We start from the raw sequence: 26,337 nt of genomic DNA on the forward strand, positions 1-26,337 counted from the left end.
GCTTTCTTGCAATTATTCTTCAACTACTTTTTCCACACCACACTTTCTCCTTTCCTTTAAGAATTTTGATGATGCAAATTCAGACTAAAATTTTGGTATTATCCCATAGATCCCTGAGGCTCTGTTAATTTTTTTCAATCTTTTTTTCTCTCTGCTATTTGGATTGAATAATTTCTGTTAATCTAACTTCAATCTGTTATCTTTTTTTTTTTTGTCTTTTTGTGACCGGCCGCACCGCGCTCAGCCAGTGAGTGCACCGGCCATCCTTAGAGAAGATCCGAACCCACGGTGGGAGCACTGCTCCCACCGCCGCACTCTCCTGAGTGCGCCTCGGGGTCGGTCCTCAATCTGTTATCTTCATCATGCTATTGAGCCTGTCTAGTGAATTTTATTTTAATTTCAGTTATTGAATTTTTCAGCTCTAAGATTTCCAATTGGTTCTTCTTTATATCTTCTATTTTTTGCTTAGACTTTCCACCACTTATTTCAAAAGTGTGTCCCCTGACTGCCCTTACTTCTTGGAATATTTTTATCATGGTTGCTTTAAAAATCTTTGTTAGATAATTCAAACATCTGTGTCATCTCAAAATTGGTGTCTGTTGGTTGCTTTTCCCATGTGAATTGAGGTTTTGCTAGTTCTTTGTATGCTGAGTAATTTTGGATTGTATTCTGGATATTTTGAATATTATGTTATGAGACTTTGGGTCTTATTTAAACCATATATAGAATGTTAATATTTTTGTTTTATCAGGAAATCAATCTGGTTGGATTCAGAATACAAATTCTGACCAGTCTTCTATGGGTTGTGGTTTCAGTGTCAATTCTGTTTCCAACACGTTTGCAGTGTTATTTGGATCTATCCTGCATATGCGCCAGCTAGAGGCCAGTCTGGAACCCAGGCAGTAATTCTATCCTTTCATTCAGTTCTCAAAGTCTTTGGTAGGTATACTGTTTAAGGTCAGACACATTCACGTGTAGCTTAGGGGCTCAGACGTTCATAAGGAACTTTGTGGGGATTGCTTTTTCAATCTTCACCCTCTCTGCAATCTCCCCAGTACTATTTGGTTCCTTGGGCTTTTCAGTCCTTTAACTGGAAAGCTGGGGTTTTAGTTATTCTACTTGGCCACACACTTCCCATGATTGTGCCCCTATTGGGGACATGTGGCAGCAGGACAAAGAGAAAATAAAAAAACAGATGTTCAGCCCACCTTCTGGGACCACAGCTCATTTGATTGAGGGGTAAAGTTCCTCTCTTTCAGAGTTTTAGGTGCTTGTGGGCCCTCTTGCTGTCACTGCTGCTATTGGTGACACTGTGGGATTGTCTGGGGACTGGGGTATGAGGAATTAGAAGAAAGGAAAAGAAAAAACTGGGGATATTCTTTACTCTCCCTTTTCTGCTCTTTGAGTCACAACTAAAGGCTTCTCCTAGAGCTCTCTATGTTCATGCCTGACGTCTACTTCCAGGTTTCTAGCTGCCTTGAATCTAGGCCGGAAAAAAATGGGAAACTTACTGCTGATTTGGTGGGATTTTAAAATCTGGTCTCCTTCAATCCATCTACTACTATTTAATTTTCAGAGTTTTCAAATTGCTGCTGCAGTCATTCTGTCCAGGTCTAACAGAGCATTCAGTGGGAAAGACATGATAGAATGAGTTTACTCTATTTACCCAGAACCCATGTTTATCTTTTGATTTCATCTTCTTTTTTAGAGGACGCAGGTCTTTACCCAGTGTATCATTTAGCTTTTGCTGTGTAACAAAGCACCTAAAACTTGGTGGCTTAAAACAACATTTTACCTGGCTCATGATTCTGTGGGTCACCTGGAAGATTCTTCTGTTCTGGGCTGGCTTTGCTGTGCTCTCCCTTGCATTTGTGGTCAGCTGGGGTCAACCGGCAACTGGATGATCTAAAAAGTCCTCATTTGTATGTCTAGCAGTTGGCTGGCTGTCACTGAGATGCCTCAACTGCCCTCATTCAGAAGCTAGCTAGGACTTGTTTACATGTTGGTCTCAGGGTTCCAAAAGCATCAAGAGAGGGCAAGCCCCACTGTGAAAGTACTTCAAGTATCTGCTTGCCCCACACTTACCACTGTCCCATTGTCCAAAGCAAGTCATGTGGCCAGGCCCACAGTCAGTGTGGGTGAGGACTATGCAAGGGAGGGGATAGAGGAAAGAGGATCATTTGGGCCAATTCTGCACAAAATCTACCACAACTAAGCATATATCCAGGAAAGTATACTATATATTTATGACTGCTCTTCATTTACTTTTCAAAACAAAAAACAACTTGATTGAATAGAGAATGTTGGGCTTGTAACTTTCCTTCAGTTGCTTTTGTAGGTTTTGTTCCATCATCTTCTGACATTTAATGTTACATATAAGACCTAACCTATGTTCTTTTTGGGAAAAAGGATGTTTTTAGAATCCATTTAAGCCTGGATCTTGAAAGGAACATCAAGATATATTTACGTGTTTCTCTTTTTGGTAAGTTTGTTTGCAAACTCACACTAGTTTTTCAGGCTGTGATATTTTGTCAAATGGGAAATTTTTCTCATATTACATTTGTTTTATTTTTAATTCTCTGTCTCTCCAGCAGTTGTTTACAATCTTCTCTTTTTTCAAACCTTATGTTCCCAACTCTTCTCCTCTTGTTCATTAGACATCATTTCCAGCGTCACAAAGAAACAGGAACAGAGAATTCCACAACATTCGGCCATCCACCCCTACAAAACTATCTGCATCCACACCGACTCTTATCTATTCTCTCTTGCCAAAGGCCTTGCCTCTGCCTGCCCTTTGGATCCCTTACCTGCCCCCTTTGTAGGGTTTCAGTCAATTACACCTGTTCTCTCCTAACATCTTGAGCTTTCTCTTCTTATGACTCCTTCCCGTCAACATTTTAAACTAGCTCTGTCCTCACATCTTAAAACTACCACACAAACAGAAAAACTTTCTTGACCCCACGTTCTCCTTCAAACACCTCCATTGTCTCTCTTCCTCTTCATAGGCAAATTTCTAGACAATATTGTCTATATTTTCTGTACCAACTCGCTCACTTCTTCTTACTTCTCAGTCCCTGCCATTCTACTCAGACTGCTCTGGCCAGGGTTGCTGAAGACCCTTTGCTGCTAAATTCAGCGGCATGTCTCAGACTTTATTGTGCTGACCATTTCTTCCTTGTAGTATTTTCTTCTCTTAGCTTCCCAGATACCTCACTCTCCTGGGCTTCTTCCCTCCTCTCTGGCTGATCCTTCTCAGTCACTATAAAGGATACTTTTCTTCTCATCCTTTCATTCTTGGTTTTGCTGAGAGTTTTTCTTGGATACTGTAAAGCTAGGCGACCATGCTAGTTGTTGGGCTTTTTTACCTGCTGGTAATCCTGCACCGACTGCGCCGATTGTCAAGTTAAGGCTGAGTCTGGAGCTCCCAGACCCCTCAAGGCCATTCACAGACTGGGTCACAAACCCTTCACGTGCCAGGCTGGGTCACCAGACCCCACACACATTAGGCTGGGTCACCAGACCCCTTCACTCAGGTCTATGAGCAAGGTAACTGGCCAAAAGGTCCTTGGAGCCATAGGTTGGAAAGCATGGCTGTGCAGGGTGGATGCCTGAGGCCAATGCCCGAGGCCGACGCCTGCCTGCCTACTTCACTAAAACTCCTCTCTTCTCTCTTCTCTTTCTGTCTGTCTCTCTCTCTCTGCAGAACACAAGAATAGCAACAAAACTAAAAAGATACATTGGTGCACATGTGCAATAACCCCCCCACACACACAATTTGCTTACAATGGATGTGCTAAATCACACCCTACGGGACCCAAGGTGAAGGCTCTGACCAAACTATTCAATTTTCCCAACAGTTACTCTTCCCATCTCACCCTACATATATTCCCCCTGGCTTAACTCAGACACTCCCAAGATTTTAATTACCAGACACATATTGAAGATTACCAACTCACCAGTCTTGATCTCTTTTCTGAAATTCTTAGTCTGCATAGGGACTTTTCTACCCAGTTATCCACAGGCACATCTAACACTAAACTTATCTTTCCCACTATCCTTTTCCCATCACAGCCTCTGTGCCCCAGAACTCCTCCTTTCATATGAGTTACTATCACCCTAACAATAGCCAAAGGCTGGATGTCACCTTTAACTGCTTCCTCTACATATCCTCCCTTCTCCCACCCCAGCAAACGACTGCCGAGGCCTATGGATTCCATCTCCAATGTACTGCTCAAATCTGCCTGCTCCTGTGCCTTTACTGGCACACCAAGGGAGAGCTTCCTCATCTTTCATCTGGATTAATTCCAGCAGCTTCAACACAGGCATCTCGGACTCTTTCATCCCACTCTCCACACTCCAGACACACTGAAAGCGGATCATGTCACTACCACGTTTAAACCTGTGAATGGTTTTCCACTACTGTTAGGATAAATTCAAACTCCTCAACATGGCCTTTTATCTCAACTTCCTTCTTACTTCTCCAATCACATCTCTTGCCATCTGACCTCTCTCATTCTTTGAATTATCCACAAAGAACACCCTTTCTCCCCCTTAAAGTCTATATTCTCTCATACCTCTGGTTCTTCACATATGTTGTGTCTTCCTGGGACAGTTTTGTACTCCTTTCCTGCCACCCTACTCTCTCGCTCTCACTGGCCCTATCTAGCTAACTCTTGATAATCTATTCAAGTTTCACCTTCCCTGACCCCCAAGTCATAAGAAGTGAGGGGCTTCTCTATGGATCTGTACAGTTAATATGTGGTTCTGTAACAAGATGTTAATTGTCTACACCCCCTACCATAAGATCCGAGGAGCAGGGACAATGTCTGTCTTAGTCACTGCTGTATCCCCAGCATCTGGAAGAGTGGCTGAGATAAAGAAAGCTTCAATAATATGCATTGATGAGTGAATGAAGAAATGGTAGCATATTTACAAAGGAATTATGATTCCTCTCTATTTACTCATACTTATCTCTGGAAGTTTTTGCATAATTATCTCTCTAAGGAAGTCCATGTTTGCCCGGTATTGTCTTAAGAGTCAAAGAGAAGGCTGAGCTTGATTTTGAGAGACAGATCTTGACTAGTTTTTACACAGAATGGATTTCTAGATATCTCAAGGAACTGATGAAAAAAATTTAAATAATCCTAAAGGCAATTTTCATTTGGGAGAGTCAGGTGGGAGCCTGTGCCATAGGAATCCTACTATGAGTCTCATGGTGCCTGTGGTTGCAAGGGAAAACTGTAGTTCATCCTCACACCACTGTCCCAGGGCTGCTACCCCATGAAAGGACAGAGAGTATGCTCCAGTGAGGAATCTCATCAATCCTCCTCACTAACCCTTGCCTCTGAGGGTGGGTTACTGCTAAGACCTCCTCTGATACTTCTCTCTCAGGAAGTAGGTTGGACGTTATAGTGTTGCTTAAATCCAGCCCTGCCAATACTGGCTCCTGCTAAAATGCCTTGAAATTTCTGTTATGCAGATGTCACTCATCTCTGGTTTCTAATACAGATATAAGTCTTTATTCATTACTTATTCATTCAGTAAATATTTGCTGATCACCTACTCTGTACCAGTCACTGTTTCGGTGACCAATACAAAGTTCCCTCCCCTCAAGGACTTACATTGGAATTGAGGGGAGACAGAAAGTGAACAAATAATTAAGTAAATATATGTCAGAAAGGGATAAGCGCTATAGACAAAGATAAAGCTGGGGAGGGGAGGTGGGGAAGTAGACTTCCACTGTGAGTGAAGTGCGAGCCATTGGGGGTTTGAGTAAAGGAGTGATGGGCTCTGCTTGAAGTTAGAAAGATCATTCTAGTTTTTCCTATTTAGGCATTTGATTGGTCATTTCACAGATAATTTGGGAGATAAGGTGGTTGGAACCCATGTACAAGCTGCTGTCTTGCTCATAAGTTCCCTGATTTCATGCCTTCTCATTTTAATCATCTTAATACCATATATTCAAAGTGAAATATTTAACTGGACCTGGGGAATAGGCCAATTCTCCATTAATAAATAACATTTGGGGATAGATTACTTACTGAACATAGTTTTCCCACTTCTTTACAGTAAACACTGGTATACTCTGGACCAAGTTTTTCCATGAAGGTTTTAGTTTATAATACATGTTTTGTTGTGTATCTTATATAATATGTTCATTGTACAAAAGTCAGAAATTACAGATAAGCAAACAGAAGAAAATAAAAGTAACTTAGAGATACCCATTTAAAATAATTTATACTTCCAAATTGGTAAAGGGACATGAAAATCAACTACATTGTATATTGATAAAGTAAAATGAAAAAAAAATTTATATTTCCAGATTTTTAATACCAAAAATAGGTTTTCAAATGCTTTTTTGAAAACTATTCTCAATGAAATTATGGGTTCAACTACTAACATTAGAGTGTTGGTACCAAAGTATCATATTGCGTGACAAAACGTTCAACTTAGCTGACATTAGTTTTATTATTATTATATCAATTTTCCAAGGAGACACACATATACCATCCACTTAATGTCCTGCTTCTAGGTCTTTGATAAAGGTTCTGAACTGATGGTGAATACTTTTATATAGCAACTCACCTGCTAAATTTATAGCCAGGCCAATCACACATGTCTTGTTATTTCTAAGTAATAAAAGCAACAATTTAAATCCAAGAACAGCAACACCAACAACTACTATTCATTGAGCACTTAATACATGTCTGCCATCCTGACAAGTAATTTGTAAGCACAAATTTGAAATATTTTCTAGAATATTTCAGAAAATTACATCATTGTAAGAAATGATAGCTTGGTTTTGATTTATTTCTAAAAAGACAGGCTAGCCCTTAAAACTCAAGAGAACCAGCTTGGTAGTGTTAGCTTGAACTATTCTTACTTACTTATCTAGGCCCTATCAATAATTAAGCTGTCCCTTGAGGCTACCGGAATACCATTTAATTCTTCTGCTACACTGCACTGAAATACTTTGAAAAAGTTCCTCTTGTTATATTATTTATGACTGTTACATAAGCATACTAAATCATATCTGGTAGCTCTCTGCTAATAAAATAGTCAATTTATTTTTCAGGGAATATATTACTTATTGGTAAATCACAGCTATAACCATCATTACTCCAGAAAGGCAAAAGGTAAGAATTTCAACCAAGACATGAAATTCTAACAAAATCCTATGGCTACCCTTTGACCCAATAATTCTACTTCAAAAATGCAGCATAAGAAATAAAATCATAGATATGTGAAAGATTTAAATATCCACCAACAGGGAAATAACATGACCTTACAGATTGTAAAGCACTATGCAGGCATGAAGTGTCCTATTTTAAAAGACTATTTCCAGACATGAGAAATGCTAATAATATTCTACATAAAAATAGCAGGTTGCCAAGCTATATGCAATGAAATCTCAATTTTTAAAAATTCATATGTATGTATGTTGTGTACTATACATATTCGTGTATACATTTAAGTGTTGAAAAGATAGAGACCAAAATATTAACAGTAGGTAGTATTAATATGGGTAATTATTTCTCTTTTTATGTTTTTTAGTGTTTTCTCAATTTCTACAATGAACATATATATATTTTTAAATTCAAAAAGAAATAAACCCTCTCTTTCTCTCTCTCATATATAGATTGGTAGTTTTCAGATGTTTTAAAACTTATGGACTTTTTTTTTTTCTTCCAAAAGAAGGTCAGAGCCTTGGAGATCTGCAGTAGACTGGTATCATTTATTAACTTATACTAAAGCAACTGTTTGAATACTAACTTATTTTAAGTGGTCTACTTGAAAGTACAACTTCTGCCTCCCCACCGCATGAAATGTCTTTGTATTTTTTTTTTTTTTTCATATGGGGGTATTTATATAGAATATGGCTGGTTTTGATCAAAATAAAAAAATGACTGTGAATCTTACTAGTCATCGCTCCTTCCTTTTAGATTAAGCCACACAATCAGCAATACCAAAAGTGGGTTAATTTAATTCCTGTGAATCCGAATCTGATAACCTATGGCATTTATGCCAAACAGGTGTTATTCTCAGTGGCTTGAGGCCAGTGTCTGCTGCTTTGAGTCCCTGCCTATAACTCAGAGGACTGACAGATTTTGCTGCCTCGTCCCAGGAAGATTTCTTGAGGATTTTCAAAAGAAATGAATAGGGCCAAGAACCATGGTGTCACATTCCTCAGAAGTTTCTGACCCTATGCATTAAGTGACATCTCCAATTACCACCAAAAAATACCAAAAGAATCCATAGTAGCTATGAACTATCTAAAATATATGGACAAAGACAAAAATACATACTAGCCAGCCTGGCTCTGCAACTTACATCCCTGAGCATTTGCTCCCCATCCCTAAAATGTATATTATAATACCTGTTCATTGGGCAGCTGTGAGGACACGTGAGCTAATTTGTGAAAGATGTAAAGCTTGGTGCTCAGTTAAAACTCAGTAAGTGGCAGCTTACAGATGTCATGACTATTGGCGGAGAAACAGAACAAATTATACTTGTATACATATTTGTGCAAAAACATTAATGATCTGAAAACAATCCCTGGGGAAATAACAGACTTCAAGATTATTTAAAACAAACAAAGCTAATTTAACATATTCAAATGCCAACATTTTATGGAACTCCCTCTAAACTACATAGTTCTACTAACATTCTTAAAATTGCTAAATAAGATCTTGTGATTAGGTGCTTAAATAAAGTGATTACTGCAAGCCGGTTGTCGCTTGCCCTGCAATGTGACTGCTGACATTAATTACATTTTTATGTGTAGCATTTAAGTGCCACATATCTGGCTGCAGCACCAAACCAGATGCAGAACACTCTCTTTCAGCGTGAGTAATGGAAAGGAGGATGCAAAATCTCATGACTGTGGGAGGCAGGGCTGGAGAACAGGGCAAGAGGCCCAGCATCAGCCCTTGCTCTTTGGGAAAGAAGTGAGGGTTGATCATGAAACAAACCCTTGTGTACAAGGAGTCCCCAAATTCTGACCTTCTCCTAAAAAGGGAAATTAGAGCTCTAGAGAGTAATAGCAGAGTCCTCGCCTGTCCATGTTTATTTTGGACATGTTTACATTGTCCATACCCAGTGTAGGGTCTGGAATTGAATAACTTACTGTTGAATGAATGAAGAAATCAGGGAAGCCTCAAAGGTAAGACTCTTCACGTGAAAAGGCTGTGGGGTTCTGACAGGCGCAAAGTAATGACCAGCTACGGCATTTACTTGGTTACTCCCTGATTTCCTACTAATTGTTGAAATGCGAGGACAAAATTCATTTGAGCTACACGCAATGATGTGAGGGCACTTCGCAGAGCCCACTTACAAATATGGCTCGAAACTTCATAATAAGAGAAAAATAAATAAAATGTGATGATCTGGATGTATTTGTCACACTGTTGTGTCACACTGTTGAGAAAATTCAAAATTAAATTCTGACTAACTTGTAAAATGCCTCTGTAACTAAATGTGCTTATCTCCCAGGGCCCCCAGAACTCAGTCTAGTTAATAATCAACTGCCTGCCAGCATTTCTGCTTCTGTAATCTTGCCTGCTCGCCTAAGTCACGTGGGTGAGAAGCAGCTGAAACCAGCAGCTGCTTGTCTAAGATATAAATTTAAACCTAAGCTTATGCATCCTGCCAAACTTGTCTATAAAAGCCCTGTTAAACTCATGTTCAGGGTCCCAGGGTTTCAGGATGAAAGTTCACCTGGGTCCCACATGCGTAATAAACCTTCTGACTCTCCAACCCTTCCAAGTGTCTGGAGACTTTCATGCCGAGTTCATTCCACAACAACGCATTCTCCTTCGAATCAGGACACATTTAGAATAATGTCTAGTATAAGCTCACATTACATAATTTTTGCTGGCATATGGAATAAGTGCTTATGATATAGATAGTAATAAAAGTACTAGCTAAATGTACATAGGAGTTATTAAGTCCAGACACTGGGCTAAGTTGCTTTCCATGTATGACTCACAAATCCTCTATATAACTATCTGGAATAGGTTACTAATCCCACTTTATCCCACTAACAGTGACAAAGCCAAGATTCATATCTAAAACATCTGGTTTTAGGGCCTAAAAGCTAAATTACTATGTTATTCTGACCATTAGGCTTCATTTAGGCCTCTAAAGAACTAAATATAAAAATCAATATTTGTATAATTGGATATTGTTTTTGTTTTAAAAAAGCTTCACTTTTTCTACCCATTCAAACTTTCTGTTAAGCTTAGGCAACTATTTCTATAACTGGTTCTGATTTGATTAAGATTTAAGTCTTGAAGTTGTTCTCTATAACAATGCATGGAATTGGGTATTCCTACAAGTCTTCTTGATTATTATATCCATTTGGATACAGAAACATTCCTAGAATTACCTGCACCAAACTCCTTATTTGACAGAACAGTTTGGGTAATTCTCTGAGGATTCTCTGTCATAAAAGACACAGCTGTTTAAGAGGACAAAACCATCAAGCACACAGTATGTATCTGGATCTCCATACAGACATGGGGATTATTTTTGAAAACTGAGAAAGTCTCAAAATTCTCTTCCAAGAAAGACAAGCATTATGCTCACTAAGGATTCCATAGCAGTTCTAAAGGCCATTTCAGACTGACTGTAATGATTCCTTTCCATTTTCACAGAAAATAGCCTTCAAACCTAGAACCATAACAATGGAAGAAGAGCTGGAGAAAAGGAACATTGGTGATGGAGGGAAAAGAAAGGGGGGAGGGGCAGAAAAAACTAGTCTTGCTTTCTAATCTAAAGGAACCTGAAATTCTTTAGACTTGATAGACACAGACTCTGGCTTCCCTTTCTTTCAGATGACAAACGTGTCCTAGTGGGTTTATCTGGTTCCTCAATAAGATCTGGTCTCTTCCTTCTGCCCTCTGCCTCTGTTCTTCCTTTTTCCAGCAATAGTGTAGATGGAAAGGTGACACGTGTCATCTGCTGTTATTTGCTTGAGGAAGGTAGAATATAACTGTCATTGTAATGGCTGCTCCCTTTCCAGCTGGTCAGCAATGCTTAGGAGTGAGAAGGCTGTTCAGGAAGCATGGAACCTTCTCCCTCTAAATGCCAAAGCAATTAGGAATCCATTGTAAATAGGAAGTTTCCAAGGTGTGGAGTATACCAATATTTATGAAGCAAATGTATTTCACAGGGCCTCCAGAGCCCTGCAGTTTCAGCCTCCCAAAAGGACATATAAAATGTTAAACTTGCAAAAGACAGGAAACTTTCCCCAGGCTAAAAGTCTCTGTTGTAAGATAAAGAGTTGTAACACAGCAATGTTGCTAGCTCAAAGACAGACAAGTTACTGACTGATATGTAAAGATACCGGGAACCTGCTGTGAGGAGAGAGAATGTTTGCTAAGATCAAGCTTTTGTTGGTGGATCAACTTAACCTCTTGCAAATTGAATTATGGAATGTCACCTTGCTTATTTTACTGAATGTTACCAGCCTCTATTGTTAAACTTGTTAAACTATACTTAGCAAAAACCCCACCTATGTTCTCTTCTTGTAACTTCCTGGTCTGGAGAATAAATGCAGGAAGAGAACCCCAGTTCTTGGTTAATATCCCAAAAGGAAGGAATGCCTCTCTCTTGAGGGTTCCAGGAGATTAACCCCTTTGGGGCTTCTCATTGCTCAGATGGGCTTTGAGTAATCTTTTGCAGCTCCATCACCCAGGGGAAGAGGGGGGACAAATCCATGGGAGGCAAAGCAACACCAAGGACTGTAATTCTTTGAGCCCCAGAATATCTGGATAAGAAGAGAACTGCCAGGTAGCAAACAAGCAGGCATGTCTGTCTGTCTGTCCCTCTTTCCATGTGTGTGTATTTATTGTACATTCCCCAGACCTCTCTTCAAGAGCCAGGGACTTATTCCTCCAACTACCCGGAGCTGGCTGCTGGCCGTTGACACTCTCAGCTGATTCCTCTGGGAATTACCCTTGAGAATCACCTTCCATCAGAGAAAGCTGCCTCACCCTAAGATTACTTAATCCCTCCCTAAGAGCAGTCCGAATCCAATGCCTGCAAAAGAATGGCCAGGCCTCCTTGCCTGGATATGAGACAACTCAAAGGCCATTCCAGCCCCAGAGCTCCTTCCTCTGCCCAAGCTTGCCTTTCTCACTGGCTTCCAGGGTGGAGAGCACTATCTTGAATCCTCTCCCAAAATCATGAAGCAGGTAAGCAGAAGAGCTGGGATTCAAATCCAAATCCATTTGACTCTGAGCTGTAGGGCTCTATCAACTGTATCAAGTCCTTGACTTTGATTTACAAAATATGAATGCTTACATCTTAGCAAGACATACCAAGTCCCTTTGATAAACCCCCATTTTCATAACATACTAAATTCGCTCTGTGAAACTGCTTGCTGTGTGACAAGGTGGATTGATTAAATTTAAATAGTGTTTAAATTGCTTAAAAAATGTTGTTTGAAAATCCCCCTCAGCTCTTCGGCCCTCTTGATAGAAGTTAAAAGCTAAATATTAGCCGGCACTAGAGAAGTTTGAATTTTGCTTGCTGTTCCCCACCCAAGCTGCCCCTGAGAGATTAACTGGCTTGTTTCAGCTTCTGTTATCAGCTTATGCTAGGCCTCCCCAAACCCCCTCCTCACGTCAGGAGGGTATGTGTGTATGTGTGTGACTATATGATAACTATAAGTGTGTGACTATTTGATAATTTTAACTGGGTGTCTAATGTAAAAATGTGCCTTTTTAAAAACCCTCTAAACTTCAAGTCAGGGATGCTCTCTTCTAAGACTTTCTTGGAGGGACAGTCACTGGCCGGCCAATAAAGACCCCCTTTTAAATTCTCAATTGGGTATTCTGGTTCCTTTTCCATGCGGCAGCCTCACAATACCTTCTTATATGACTGTCCTTTCCAGTCTCACATCCCATCACGTGCTCCCATACAACCCTTTGTCTGATCTCTTTCCTTTCCCTGAACATGTCATGCTTTCAGTTTCCCTGGAATAGCTCACTGTCCTTGTCTGCATAATGAACGCCTCCTTCTCCTAAAAGTCTCACTTCAAGTGCTCCCTCTTCTGTGACGAGTTTCCTGGCCCCTGGGTGGGGTTAAGATCCCACAGCCTTCAAGGTCCCACAGCGGGTGGTGTGCCCTTTAGTATGGTAACTTAATTATTGTAATGAGCTCCTTGCAAGCAGGGACATGTCTTTTAACTCTGCTTCCCCAGCCAGGCATTTTAAAGGTGTTTTGTTGAATAGGTAAATAAATGAACTCACTTGAGGGACTGGTCCCAGCAGCCTGGGATGCCATCCAAATTTGAATAAATTGTGACCTCCTTGAGCACCAGGACTAGGTTTTCTTTATCTTTGTATCCTTTCCAGCAACTAACAACAGATTCTCCTGCTCATGTTAAACATTCAGAAATAACAACAACAAAAAAAACCCCTGAACTAAATAAGGTCTCTGCAGAAAGGGCTGCTGTACAAGAAAATTACTTCACTTTCACAGTTCAGTCTAAACTGCTTTTTAAAATCTCGACTATTTAAGATACATAGGATATTTCTCTACCCAGTCACTTGTCTATTAATATGCGCCTTAGTTCCAACTTTTAAAATCTCTCTTTTGTTTGAAACTTTTTTTCCCCCTATTTAATAGAGCCCAAGATGACTTAGAGCTTGCTAAATTCCATTTCTAGGTCAGAAATCAAATCTAATGTAGATACATCAAACCAACTAAGAAGTTTTCCAGCTGGCCAACTTAACACAACATCTTTGTTTTAAGAGGCCACTTTGAAACATAAATATGTCATTAATCTACAGGGTGTTTTCTCCCCCTACTTTCTGGAACTAATGATTAATTACTGGATAGAGGTATGGGTATAGGTATAGGCACCAAACACTACTACCTGTAGCACAAAGCTGAGGGGGCAGGGAGAAACCCTTGTCCTAGAAACATGAAAAAGGCAAGCCAGTCTTACTGGGCGAGTAGCTGCATTCTCTGCACAGGAAATGGTCCAGTTTTGTTATTGTTCTCAACGAAAATGTCCAAACAACCAAAAAATTGCTGAGCATTGGCTGAGACTAGTAACAATAAGAAGTCTTAAAAGTCCAGTTCTTATTTTTTAATGGATTTGGGAAAGAGGAAGCTCTGTGGCATGTAAGGAACTGAATTTTCTGTGTCCTGCGGAATTTTTTTCAAATTACTCTCTCACAGCCTCTGCTGCTGGTCTGGTGGGGAGTAAGAAAAAATCATGATAACATTTTCCAGAGAGAGCAGCACATGTGGTAATCTAGTTCTTCAAAAGCCTCTGATTATGTGGGAGCTCAAAACACAGAATGTAAGGCTTTTCCTCTCTGGTTTGATTTTTCATAAGTGCAGGCAGTCTGTTCAATGCAATTTGCAGCTACATCTTATTTCAAAATTTTGCTCACATGTTCAGGTCTCAGATTCAGTGATTTGTAACTCTGTAAGTAGGTCTGTTCAGGTTTCACTTTTTATTCTGTGTCTTTAAAATGTTCACTCATTTTGATTTTTCAGACACTGTTCTCAGTCCTGGTTACCGGCAAGTGGTAATCGGAAAGCACATTGTGGCAGGATTTAGTGAGTGTACCTTTTTAAACATCCTGGTGGAATCCTCGCTTATCTGCATGAACCGCATAATCACATTGTTCAGATAGATGTCACTCAAGGTCGCATGGTCTTTACTTTCTCTCCTCACTTGGTTCAGGAGCAAATACCAGCAGTTCACTGGAGACAACAGGTTCTGGTCTTTCCTAAGAAGTGAAGATAAGAGAATTACTACCCATTTCAAAGTTTCCCCAATCAGCTCCAAAGCCACCAAGGCAAAATAAGGAGTCACAAAAGATGAGTATTGTCACTGTTCTTTCTGTTCTGAGCATTTCTCAGAGCAGGACACTTAACAGCCAGCAGAACAGCCGTCCAGCCTGTGGGTGGCACAGAGCCAGCAATTCTCCAGGCCTAGAAGGAAAAAATTGGACCAGAACACCGGTGAAAACCCACACTCCCGACAAGGGCCCTGGGACCCTAACATACACAGTGCTTAGGCGGGCTTTCAGCTTTAAACCCCCCATTGAAGAAGCAATTCATGTTTATATTAAAATCTACTGACTACTATCTCACTGACAGACTGCGGTTTGCCACTGCATACAAAGTCTGCTTTGAATATTCAGTTATTGGAAAAGCAATTTGGCTAGTTATGCCTTCCATGGAACATAAACTTGAGGGTTATTTGTTAATCCCCTGATACATAACCTCCAGCTTCCCAAAAAGTGTTCCCGGGAACCAGAACTTTATGGCATCGTCTCAAGGCTCATGAAAAGAACCAAGAAGTTTCCTGGCTTATGACTTGTCACATGTCCTACTGAAACCCACTAAACTGTTTCGCATTTGTAACTGCTTCTTGCTCTATCCCAGACAATAAAGTCAAAAGTAAAAACTCTGAACAAGAACAGTGAGCAACTGGGATGTTACTGTTTAATAAAAAAAAAAAAATCCAAAGTACAATGTTTTGCTTTTTACTTTAAAAACTAGGTGTAAACTTGCAAAAACAGCACAGAATGTTTATCCTAACTCAGGGACACAGTGACATTTCATCAGATATGTTACTCTCCTATTATTCACGATCATTTATGACCCTGAATATTTATTAAGTAAGGAAAGAAATGATTGTCAGGTCTTTCTGCTATTAATTCTTTCAGATTCATGATTTAATACTACATCAAGTCAAAACCCCTTCTAGAAGAAAAGGGAAAAGAGGACAGAAACAGCAATGGCTGTAGGAAGAAACACCTATCTAAGGTACTAGCACTTGCACCTCTGAGAGCAGCCCCCATTCTCCCCACTGGCACACTAAGAATTATACCCTCCACATTTTTTCTCAAAGCCATCAGGCGAGGCAGTGGTTCTCTGGCAGGTAACATTAGCATTTCTACTGACATTCTCCATCTATCCAGCCCCAGAGGTCAATGTTACCTTATTTATATTAACATTTATGTATATCTCTTATGCTGAAGTAGCCCATACATTTTTTTTTAGAACATTTCATCCTTCTTTTTACCCTCAGTGGTCTGCCACATAGTAAGCACTAAATAAGTGTTACTTTGTTTATTGAATAAACACATTATTATTATTGCCTTAATAATAGTAGTAATAATAATAATATCAGTAATAATAATAAGCAGCTATCATTTACTGAGCACCTACTATGAAACAGTAGTATACAGGTTAAGATTGTGGACTCTGGACTATACTGTTCAGGTTCATATCCCAGAACTATCATTTACTAGCCATACGGTCTCGGGCAAATTATTTTAACTTCTCTGTGCCTCAGTTACTTTGTAGAATGGGTAAAATAACAGTGCTTATCTCATAAGATTATTGTGAGGATTATTTTAGTTAATATATATTTTTAAATGCTTCCTATAATGCCTTACGTACATGATAAGTGCTTTATGAAGTTAGACATTCTGTCCAGGGGCTGCTCTAAAGACTTTACAGACATTAACTCTACTTAATCCTTGTCACTACCATTTAAGGCAGATATTCTTTGTATCCTTTCTATCAATGAGAGAACTGAAGCTTAGCAAGGCACAGTGCTTGCTAGACAAAAGCTAGAGTCAGAGACAGTCTTTAAGTACAGGCAGGCTGATCCAAGCCTTGGTCTTTCCATTATGCAGTAGCAACTTAGGCCAAAGACTGTTCTAAACAAGAAGCATCTCAAAACTGAAAAAGAGCTAGATTTTAGAGGCCAGCTTAAATGACTGCTAATGTTACTGTGCTGAAGATACAACATCTGTATGGTAAAGGGGAGAGAATATTGAGTGCTTATCCCATGCTGGCTAAAAATCATATCAAGGATTCTGTCATGTTTCTCACTTATTGGACATAAAATCTCATTTTACAAATTAGAAAACCAAGGCTCAGAGAGGTTAAGTAACTTGATTGACCAAAGTTAATCAGAGTGGAGCCAGTGTTCAAACCCAGGCCTGGCCAACTCTTTAATAAAGCCTGTCTTTAAGTTTTTCCTAATCCTGGTTGATCCTTTCCACAGACTTATTATCCATCTTATCTTCAGCCCCATATTCAATAATAAACTTACTCAAGTCTTATAAGATTTCAAGCTGTTTATCTTTTGAAGAAAACTACTGAACAAACCAGGAGAAAAACAAAAAGGGGCATCCATCCACGTAGGGGCCAGACAGTTCACAACCAATTACCAAGTGCAAAACACAGAAGAAGACACTCAGAAATATTTACTGAATGGACGAATGGACTGTCTTCTTATTTGCAATTGCTTTTAAAAAGGAACAGATACTATAAATGTGAGTAGAGTATTGGCTCCAGAATCCTCTTTCCATCCCCATTCTCTGTCAAGTACATTCGACATATTTGTTTACCCTGGGAATCATCATTAAGATTTATGTCTATGCTGGACCAACACTAGAGGTTAAAGTCATGGCGGGGGTGGGGGGGGGGGGAGGACAGGGAGGAGGACAGGGAGGGAGAGAGAACTCCTTATGCATTTTTGTATTTGCTTCTACAAAGGCACCCCAGGCAGAGTTCCCACCCTACTCCCCCCCCCTACCCCAGGATCCAAGGTCATGGAGGGGTGTAAAATGGAACTGCAAAGCCAACGGTCTGGAGAGCAGGCTGAGTGGACAGATCTCCTGGCTGTCCCCTGTGCAGGTGGGTAGATGGTTTTCTGTTTTACCATTTCACTGAGATAGTAGCTCTTCTAGTCCAGGGATGCAGAGCGATAGGGTTGGTGGTGGGGAAGCCCTCAGTTCCAAATCTTTACCGTGCACAGCCCTCATTTTTTGTCCCCATGTGGGACTGAAGGGCAGATACAACTGCCAGTTCACTTTTCAGTTCCCTCTTCCTTTTTCGGACCCTAGAAATTCCCCTTTCTTTCCTGTGAGTTCAGTTATACATTTAAAAGGACATCTATTATATTTTAACCAGCATTTCTGGGAGTTTTGTAGAAGGGTTTTTCAGATTATCTCGTCTGCTGTATTTCCAGAAAAGAAAGTCTGCACTGCCTTTTGAATATCTCCCCAATAGATCTGTTTCTCTCTGTCTCCAGCGCTGCTAATTCACGCCATAACTGCAAGAGCCCCCTGTGTGATCTCCCTCCCTCTACTCTATCTTCCTACAGTCCACGATCCTACCTATGGTCTTCATCTTCATTTTAAAACCCAGGTGCGAGGGGTAATCCTTCTACTTAAAATTCTCTAAAGGTTTCTCCTTTCCTGAGGAAAGGGTCCAGACTGCCTAGGAAGATCTAAAGGCCTCCATGATGTACTCAGATTTACACCTGTGGCCACATGGCCCACCAGCTCCTTATACAGTCCTACACGACTGCTTTCTGTTCTGCAAACTGCCCTACACCCCTTCCCTTCTGATCTTTTACACATGATGTTCCGCTTGCCTGGAATATCTTCCCCTGCTCCCCTTCACCGGCCAACTAGCCCTCTGGGTCTTTGCTTGGACATCACTTCTTCTAGGACCTTCACTGGACCTTCCCTTCCCCACCACTGCTATAGAGCAGATTTCCACCAGGTCTGTCCAGGGCGTCCCACGCTTGCCCCTGTCCGAGCACCCGCATACTTGATTGGAGTTGTCTGCTCACTTGTCTCTGTGTCTCCAGGACTTAAATTATAAATTTCATTATCACAACAACCTATGTGTATTTTCGAAACAAATGAATTACAGTTAATGTAAGGCTTAACTGCGTTCACTTATAAGCATTTTACTAAAAACTCTTGTTTTAAATCAGTCTCAATTGCAGGGGGGATGGGAGCCCTAAACTCAAGCACCCTTATTGCTTATTTTCCTATAAAATCACTACAGAAATCCTGAAGCTTTTGCTTGAAGAAACAGCTATTTAAAATTTGCCCTTTCAATTATCTACTTGTGGCAGACATCAACTCCAAGTTTTCTGTAATTAAGAATTTTACAAATACACATCTTCTCTTCTTATATATAAAGTTAGCCATAAATACATATGTATTGGAAAGAGAAAAATGCCAAGAGAATACTATTAACTTAAAATATGATAAATTGACGCCCATAAATTATAAATATAGTGGGTTGCTTTTATTTATAAGGATATACCCACTAATAGCCTCTCAGACAAAAGTGAAAAAAAATCTAAAACAACTAAGGGTAGTAAACAGGCAGGATATCACCTTGGAAAGGTCAATTTGGGTCAGGTCTCTCTTACTTGTATTGCTGATGATCCTTGGTGCTTCTTGTTTTTGCCATGAACCTTTCTGCTAACTTCTCTAGGTTCCGAGAATATTCCGTCTCAATTTCAGCTTTTTTTCGGAAGAAATCTTGCAGGTCCTGGAGAAGCTGGACTCGCATTTCCGTCTGCTGCTCCAGGCATTTTTGTTGTTCTACCAGTTGAGCTCGAATTTCTAAAGAGAAGAGAACCCGTTTGATGATTTTATGAAAATTACTGAGGTGTGTTGGTCTGTGCAAGATATACGTAACGAAGCCTAGGATATATTTAGCTTTGTATTGGACTTTTATTAGAATGCTGTGTCCAGTTGGCTCCTTAAATAATATATCTGCTGACCCTTTAAAAGAACATGAGCCTCAGAAAAGAATATGATATGTTAGAGTAGAAATAATGGGTAACATTTGTAATGCCACAAACACGCATAGAGTCATGAGGAAAAAAAATTAAAGGCTTTCAGATAACAATTCATCACATGTGACATCTTTGGGTAGCTGAGAACATCATAATTTTTTCAACAGCCTTTTACCTCAACTATCTCTTTTGAGTTTGAATGGCAAAGAAATGGGAATCATTTCGTAAAGACTCTGAATATATTTGCCAGTTGGCACACATAGAAACTGACATCTGGTAATTTTTATTTAGTGCATACATTTCTAGTTTGTAAAACACATAGCTTCAGGGCTTATAGGAATGCTGTGCCTAAAAATAACTTCTTTCTAAATCCAAACTATCCATTCATGACAGGGCAATCCTCGGAGTCCACTGTATTATTCTGTTCACAATATTAAGGCTTCTTCACTTGGCCTGTACTTTTTATACATTGTTCAAATTAACATCCTTATTGATACACATAATCCACATTATTCAAATTAACACATTTATTGGCATATAATCCTTAAAGAATCCTTCGACAATTTTAATATATTAGGAACATAAGGTTAGTCATTTAGTGATTTAGCAAAAGCACAAATGCAAAATGTGGCATGCAAAAATATCCGTAAATAACTGTACCAAAGACGTGTGTATTTTGGAAAATGATCTTCAGTAACTAATAACTACTGACCTGTTTTTGTCCTAAGACCCAGGGTTAACCTCCAAAGACAAGAATATTCATGCTGAAAAACTTTATTTCATCTTCCCCAGGGTCAATGCATATTCCTTAAAAGTGAGGTTGAATCTAATTCAGCGGAGTTAGTAGAAATCAATGTTCAAATAACACCTCTTCAATTTCTTCCTATTATTCCTTTTCAATAGAGAAGGAATTAGCTGACAATATATGTGTATAAACTTGACCATGTTTAATCAAGCTCATTAGTAGCAGAGCAGTCAAGTTCTGAATCGGGAGTTAGGAAATGTTTTCAATTTAATAATAGCTAACAATAATTTAATGTTTACTATTCTATGCTCGAATGCAGCAAGTACTAGTATTATTTCCCATTTTACAAAGAATAAATTGAAGTTTAAGGAGAGTAAAGACTTATCTAAGGACTTCAGCTAGTAAGTGGTACCCCTCCCCCTGCAACTCTAACCCTGATCTGTCAGTCAGACTCATCAAATGCTTCCCATCCTCCTTGCATCCATCCAACATTTTTTGAGCACCTGTACTGTACCAGGCATATTCCCTGGCAAAGAAGACACATTAACTAATGAAACAAGATCTCTGCCCTCAATAGGCCATCTCCAGGCAATGCTGTTTCTGGGGAGCCCTGGGGAAAGATAGCAAAGTATTCCTTGAGTGTCCTCTCTTGGTTTCTCCACCTCTAGACTGGGGGATCCTATTATTAATCTCACAGAAGTATGACGAACACCAGAGTAAACACATTATTATAGGCTTTTAACTACCACGAACAGCATCTGGTTTTTAGTCAATCAAAGTAAGTGTTTTCCAATACAGTATTAAATCAGCATGTCTGCCCAACTCTCTCCAAGATACAGAGCTATTTTTGTTTCATAAAAATAAAAAAAAACAAGGGTGGGAGTATTTCCCATTCAGCAATTCCAGTAAGTTTTTAAGATGAACTAATTTTAGCACATCTCGCTGTGCTAAAAGAACATAAATCAATCATCTTAGGCTGTCAACTAGTTTTCTCTGTTTTGTTGTTGTTGTTGTTGTTGTTGTTAACCTGCCTTAGTGCCAAATGAGAAATAAAATGGCTGAGAGTACAAATCTCATCAGAGGTACACAAAAATTATATGGGCTCCTTCTTGGGTCTCATTTTTAAATATTCTCTTGCTTGCTTCCATCAGTATTAAAATCAAGAACTAGGGAGTTCTGAGAAGGACCGTATTTAAACAATTAAATCTTCATCCTCATTTTATGAGGAGTAACTGTTACCTCATGTTACCTGTAATTTTCCAATCAAAATAGGCTGCTTGCAGCATTTTCTACAATAGTAAAAATGGAGAGGGACAGAATTTGGAGTATCTTTGTGAGAAAACAAAATATGTTGCAAAAAGTGGAGGAGAATCCATTCAATTACCTCTTTTTTAGGAGAGTTTAGGACAAATGAGGGAAGGATCGTAAAAAGATCATCTTTAAAGAACGTGCTATCATTAGAAATGTCTTGTTAGGAAAAGAAAACCTTTGGATTCCTCACACTACACCAGAGCCACAAGGCAGCACAATACAGTGGGTTACCTCCTTGCACGAATGGCGTGGCCATTTTAACATGACCTTGGTTTGAGCTAACCTTATATGGCACCAAAGAATTTTAAAGATTTTTAGATAAACAAACAAATGAGTAAAATAAATGCTCAGTCATATAAATTTTGGTCTGCTGCAGAACAGATCAAAGAAGCCCATGGTGCACTGGGGCCTACTGTATGAATCCTGTGGGGCCACAGGTGGCTGCAGCTGGAGGCCACTGTCATCACAGGAACCACAGAATCATTAGGGTTGGAACTGGTGAGAGCATAACTTCAAGCAGTGATTTCTAAAGAAATTGGGAGCCTTATTTCTGCACAAGGTACTGCGGCTTCCCTACCCCTGCAGATACTTTGTCTACTAAGGCCCTTTCTATTAGTTTTCTTGGGTAAGTATTGACCTGGTTCATTTTATTCAGATTCAAGGTTCATTTTCGTTTAGTTGAACAAGCAAATTACTGAGCTCCCATTTTGTGTTAGTCAGAGTCTTAGGCGCTGGGGATACAAAGATTTGTAAGACACAGCTCCTTCTGGTAAGGAAGACCAGAAGAAATCCTCAACCAATAATATCAATACAGTGTGTTCATTGTTATAATAAAAGAACATACTAGGAAACTATGTAAAGAGGAGCAGAAACTGACCCAGACTGGAAGAGTATGAAAGACATAACGCCCTGAAGGACAGGCAGGTTAGAACACACATAGCTGTAACCACCAAGGCGGTGGAAAGACAACCCATAGGATGGGAGAAAATACTTGTGAATCATATATCTGATAAGAGACTTGCGTATAGAGTATACAAAGAACTCTTATGACTCAATGATAAAACAAAAACCCAGTTTAAAAAATGAGTAAAGGATCACAGTAGATGTTTCTTTCAAGAAGATATATAAACGGCCAATAGTATATGAAAAGTTGCTCAGTATCATTAGTTATCAGGGAGATGAAAATCAAAAGCACAAAGAGATACCACTTCAAACTCATTAGGATGGCTATAATAAAATAAACAGATAATAACAGGTGTTGGGGGCGGTGGAGAAACTGGAACTCTCATACACTGCTGGTGGGAATGTAAAACGGCACAGCCACTTTGGAAAACAGACTGGCAGTTCCTCAAAAGATTAAACATGGAGTTACCATATGACTCAGCCAATCCACCCCTAGGTGTATATATATATCCAAGAGACATGAAAATATATTTCCACACAAAATGTGTACATGAGTGTTTACAGCAGCATTGTAGCTGAAAAGTGGAAACAGCCCAAATGTCTACTGACTGATAAACACATAAAACATGGTACAGTCCTACAACGAAATACTGTATAACCATAAAAAAGGAATAACATACTGATTTATGTTACAAAGTGGATGAACCCTGGTGAATAAGGTTAGTGGATTAAACCACTCACAAAAGACTATATAGTTTATGATTCCATTCATGTGAAAGGTCCAGAACAGACTAATCCATAGGGAGAGAAAGTAAATTAGCAGTTGCCTAGGATTGGGGGGTTTGAGGGGAATAGGAAGTGGGTGCAGGGTTTTTTTGTTGGGTAATAAAAATGATTTAAAATTGATTGTGATGATGGTTGCAAAACCGTGAATATACCAAAAACTACTGAATAGTACACTTTAAATAGTAAATTGTAGGATATGTGAATTATATCTCAAAATAGCTGTTATATAAAAAAAAAAGACAGCAGTATCACAATTCTATAGAATTTCAGTTGTTGATACATTTCTGATAATGATGATGATTGTTGTTAAACAAAGTCATATTTCCACACTTAGTGCTTTTTGGCACTTTTTGTTCAACTAGACAACATATGGACAAGCACTTTAAAATGATGTCTGCATAAAATGACTCTTGCTTCAATATTTTTATTTTGTCCTGAATTTATCTATAAGTCAGATAGTGAATTTACTTACTGGCTAACATCATCTGTATATTAATTTTTGCAATTTCTAATGGTATAGAAAAGATTTACCTAACAGGATATTAGAAACAGCTTATCACCATGACTCCCACAAAACTGCATAAAACATTGCAACCTCTTTTAGGCAGAAAAAATGTGATCTCTGAGGAGCCTCTAAGCAGCTATTATTTAAATCTAGGTCAGGTCTTACTAAATAATCATAATGGCTGTTTTAATGGAGGCTAAAGTTTATTGTTTTTTTTTTTTAATGACTATTATTTCATTGTATCAGAGCATGGCCACAGAATGAATCAACATCAATAATCCAACAAGAACATACACAAAAAGAGCGTGCTTTCAACCTACTGCAATTAATTTGTAAAAAACAAAAAAATTGAAATGGTTCCTCTAAGCTATAAAAATCTGCTGACACCAAATAAAATGGAATTGCCTAAAACAGAGGAAATGGAGGAATTTCTTGCTATTGCTCTGATAAAGTGAAGTCCTAACTCTTAAAATAAATGTGTGTGAGACCACAGACTGATACATATTTCATGGAAAGACTGATCCAGACTGGGCTGTTTCTCTAATATGGTATTGAATGACTAGAAGGTAAAATTGATAGACTGGTGTGACAGTCATGATCATCTAGAAAATAATAATATAATAATGTTTTTAAAGCATCATAAGCCGCCTCTGTTATTTCATATTTCCATTTGGTCAGATTTTCCTTGTGATATCAAAAGAGCTCCATTCTGTTAGAAGGCATTACTACTGTTACTCAAAGGATGTAAGGTATTTTTCCAAATGACAGGGGAGAACCATCAGAATGTCTTTAAGAGAATAACAACCCAGTAAGACTCTAACATGCTCATTGCTCATGTGAAAATTTACACAACCTGGTGACTGTTGATTAAGCACCAGGTGCAAATTTTGTGAAATGTGCTTTTCAGGCTAAAAGTTTGGAGCAGAAAAAAAATCCATAAAAGTTTTGATTTTTTTTTTTTCAAGTAAAGGGACTGAATAGGCAAAGGCCATTTTTCCATTTCACTAGAAATCTGAACACAAGATTTATGCTTTTCTAATACTCTGCACAGAAATTAGGTGGTATCAGGATAGACCCAGATTGGAGTTACAGTGTCACCTATCACAAGTCATGTGACAGAAGGCAAGTAAATTAACCTCTCAAAGTTTCATCTTATAAAATAATCCCCACCTCACAAGGCTGTGCTGAGAACTAAACGAGACAATATAAGTGAAAAGCATGCTGCAATCTGTAAACCTCTGTGACACAGACGGACATGTTATTGTTACTAGCACCAACAGGCTTCCACTAGAAAAATATTTATTGAATTTTTTTGTGTGTGTGTCAGATTCCTTACTCGTGGCTATAAATAGCAGACTGAAAGTCATGAGCCCCATCCTCAGTGAAGAGGCACAGACAACACAAACAGGTAACAGTGACCTTCAGAGGCTTAGTGTAAGAATGTCAAGAAGCCATGAGAAGTGTCAAGAGGGTATGTGTGGTAGGGCAAAGAGGCAGAGAAAAGGTGATTATCAGAAGTTTGCTTCCAGGCACAAGGGAGAAGAGAATTCCAAGCTGAAGGAGGTGGGAGAGAAGAAGAGTTGTCACAAGTGCTTGTCTGTTGCTGAAATCTAACTCTGGTGGTCTAAGTCATAGGCTAAGTCAGAAAGAACCCCAGGTAGCATGCTAAGGAGTAAGATTTTATTTCATAGGTCAGCTTCCCAAACAGGCTTTATGATAAAAATGACCTGGGGTACTAACTAAAAATACCTGTGTTCAGGCTGGATATTTTGATTTTTGTTGGTCTGGTAGGATCCAGAATGAAGAATTCTTTTTAAATTCCACTTGAATCTTTTAACCAGGCAATGTGGGAAACACTGGGGTGGAGGAATTGAACAATTCTGAACAAGAAAGATATATAATCAAATTTGCACATCAGAAAATAATACAAATAGAACTTATTTTTCCTATCTAGCTGAGATTTTAGTTCTAGGCATCTATAATTAACAATAATTTACTGTATGTTCTCAATTGGCTAGAAGAGAGGAGCTCAAATGCTCTCATCACAAAGGAATGATAAATTTTTGTGATTATGAATATGCTAAATACCCTGCTTTGATCATCACACATTGTATACATTAAAATATAACTCTGTACCCCATAAATATGTACAATCAATACATGTCAATTAAAAAAGACAGGAAGGAAGGAAAGAAAAAAATGAAAATAACACAAATAAATAGATAGATGAAATGCTAAGCATCCTAAACATCATGAAATAGAATTTCCTTTTTGAGTTGTATTGTTCCCCATTTGAATGATGAATTACTGGGCAAAACCAACCAACCAACCAAAAAAAACCCTCACAAAAATGAATGGTATCAATGTTTTCCCCTAAGCCTCCTATTATTTCAATTATTAATGAATCACTCATTTCTGTCTTCTGGTGTGGAACTAATAATTGTTTCTATTTAATCTGTTATCAGGGAGTAGAATCTGGTTTTCAAATACATC

General features: G+C 39.0%; 1 protein-coding gene across 2 annotated transcripts in view; it reads right to left on the reverse strand.

Moving 5' to 3' along the window:
• The window catches only part of SRGAP1 (SLIT-ROBO Rho GTPase activating protein 1), a 252,050-nt gene that overhangs the window by 103,447 nt on the left and 122,266 nt on the right, over window positions 1-26,337 (reverse strand). For both annotated transcript variants that reach the window (XM_063074938.1, XM_063074937.1), the window contains exons 2-3: window positions 19,223-19,418; window positions 14,591-14,753 (exon numbers count right to left, since the gene is read on the reverse strand). In XM_063074938.1, the coding sequence (XP_062931008.1) occupies window positions 14,591-14,753; window positions 19,223-19,418 (359 nt within the window). The remainder of the gene's footprint in view (window positions 1-14,590; window positions 14,754-19,222; window positions 19,419-26,337) is intronic.

This window comes from Cynocephalus volans, chromosome 12 (assembly GCF_027409185.1).
Source record: "Cynocephalus volans isolate mCynVol1 chromosome 12, mCynVol1.pri, whole genome shotgun sequence".
Taxonomy (NCBI): domain Eukaryota; kingdom Metazoa; phylum Chordata; class Mammalia; order Dermoptera; family Cynocephalidae; genus Cynocephalus; species Cynocephalus volans.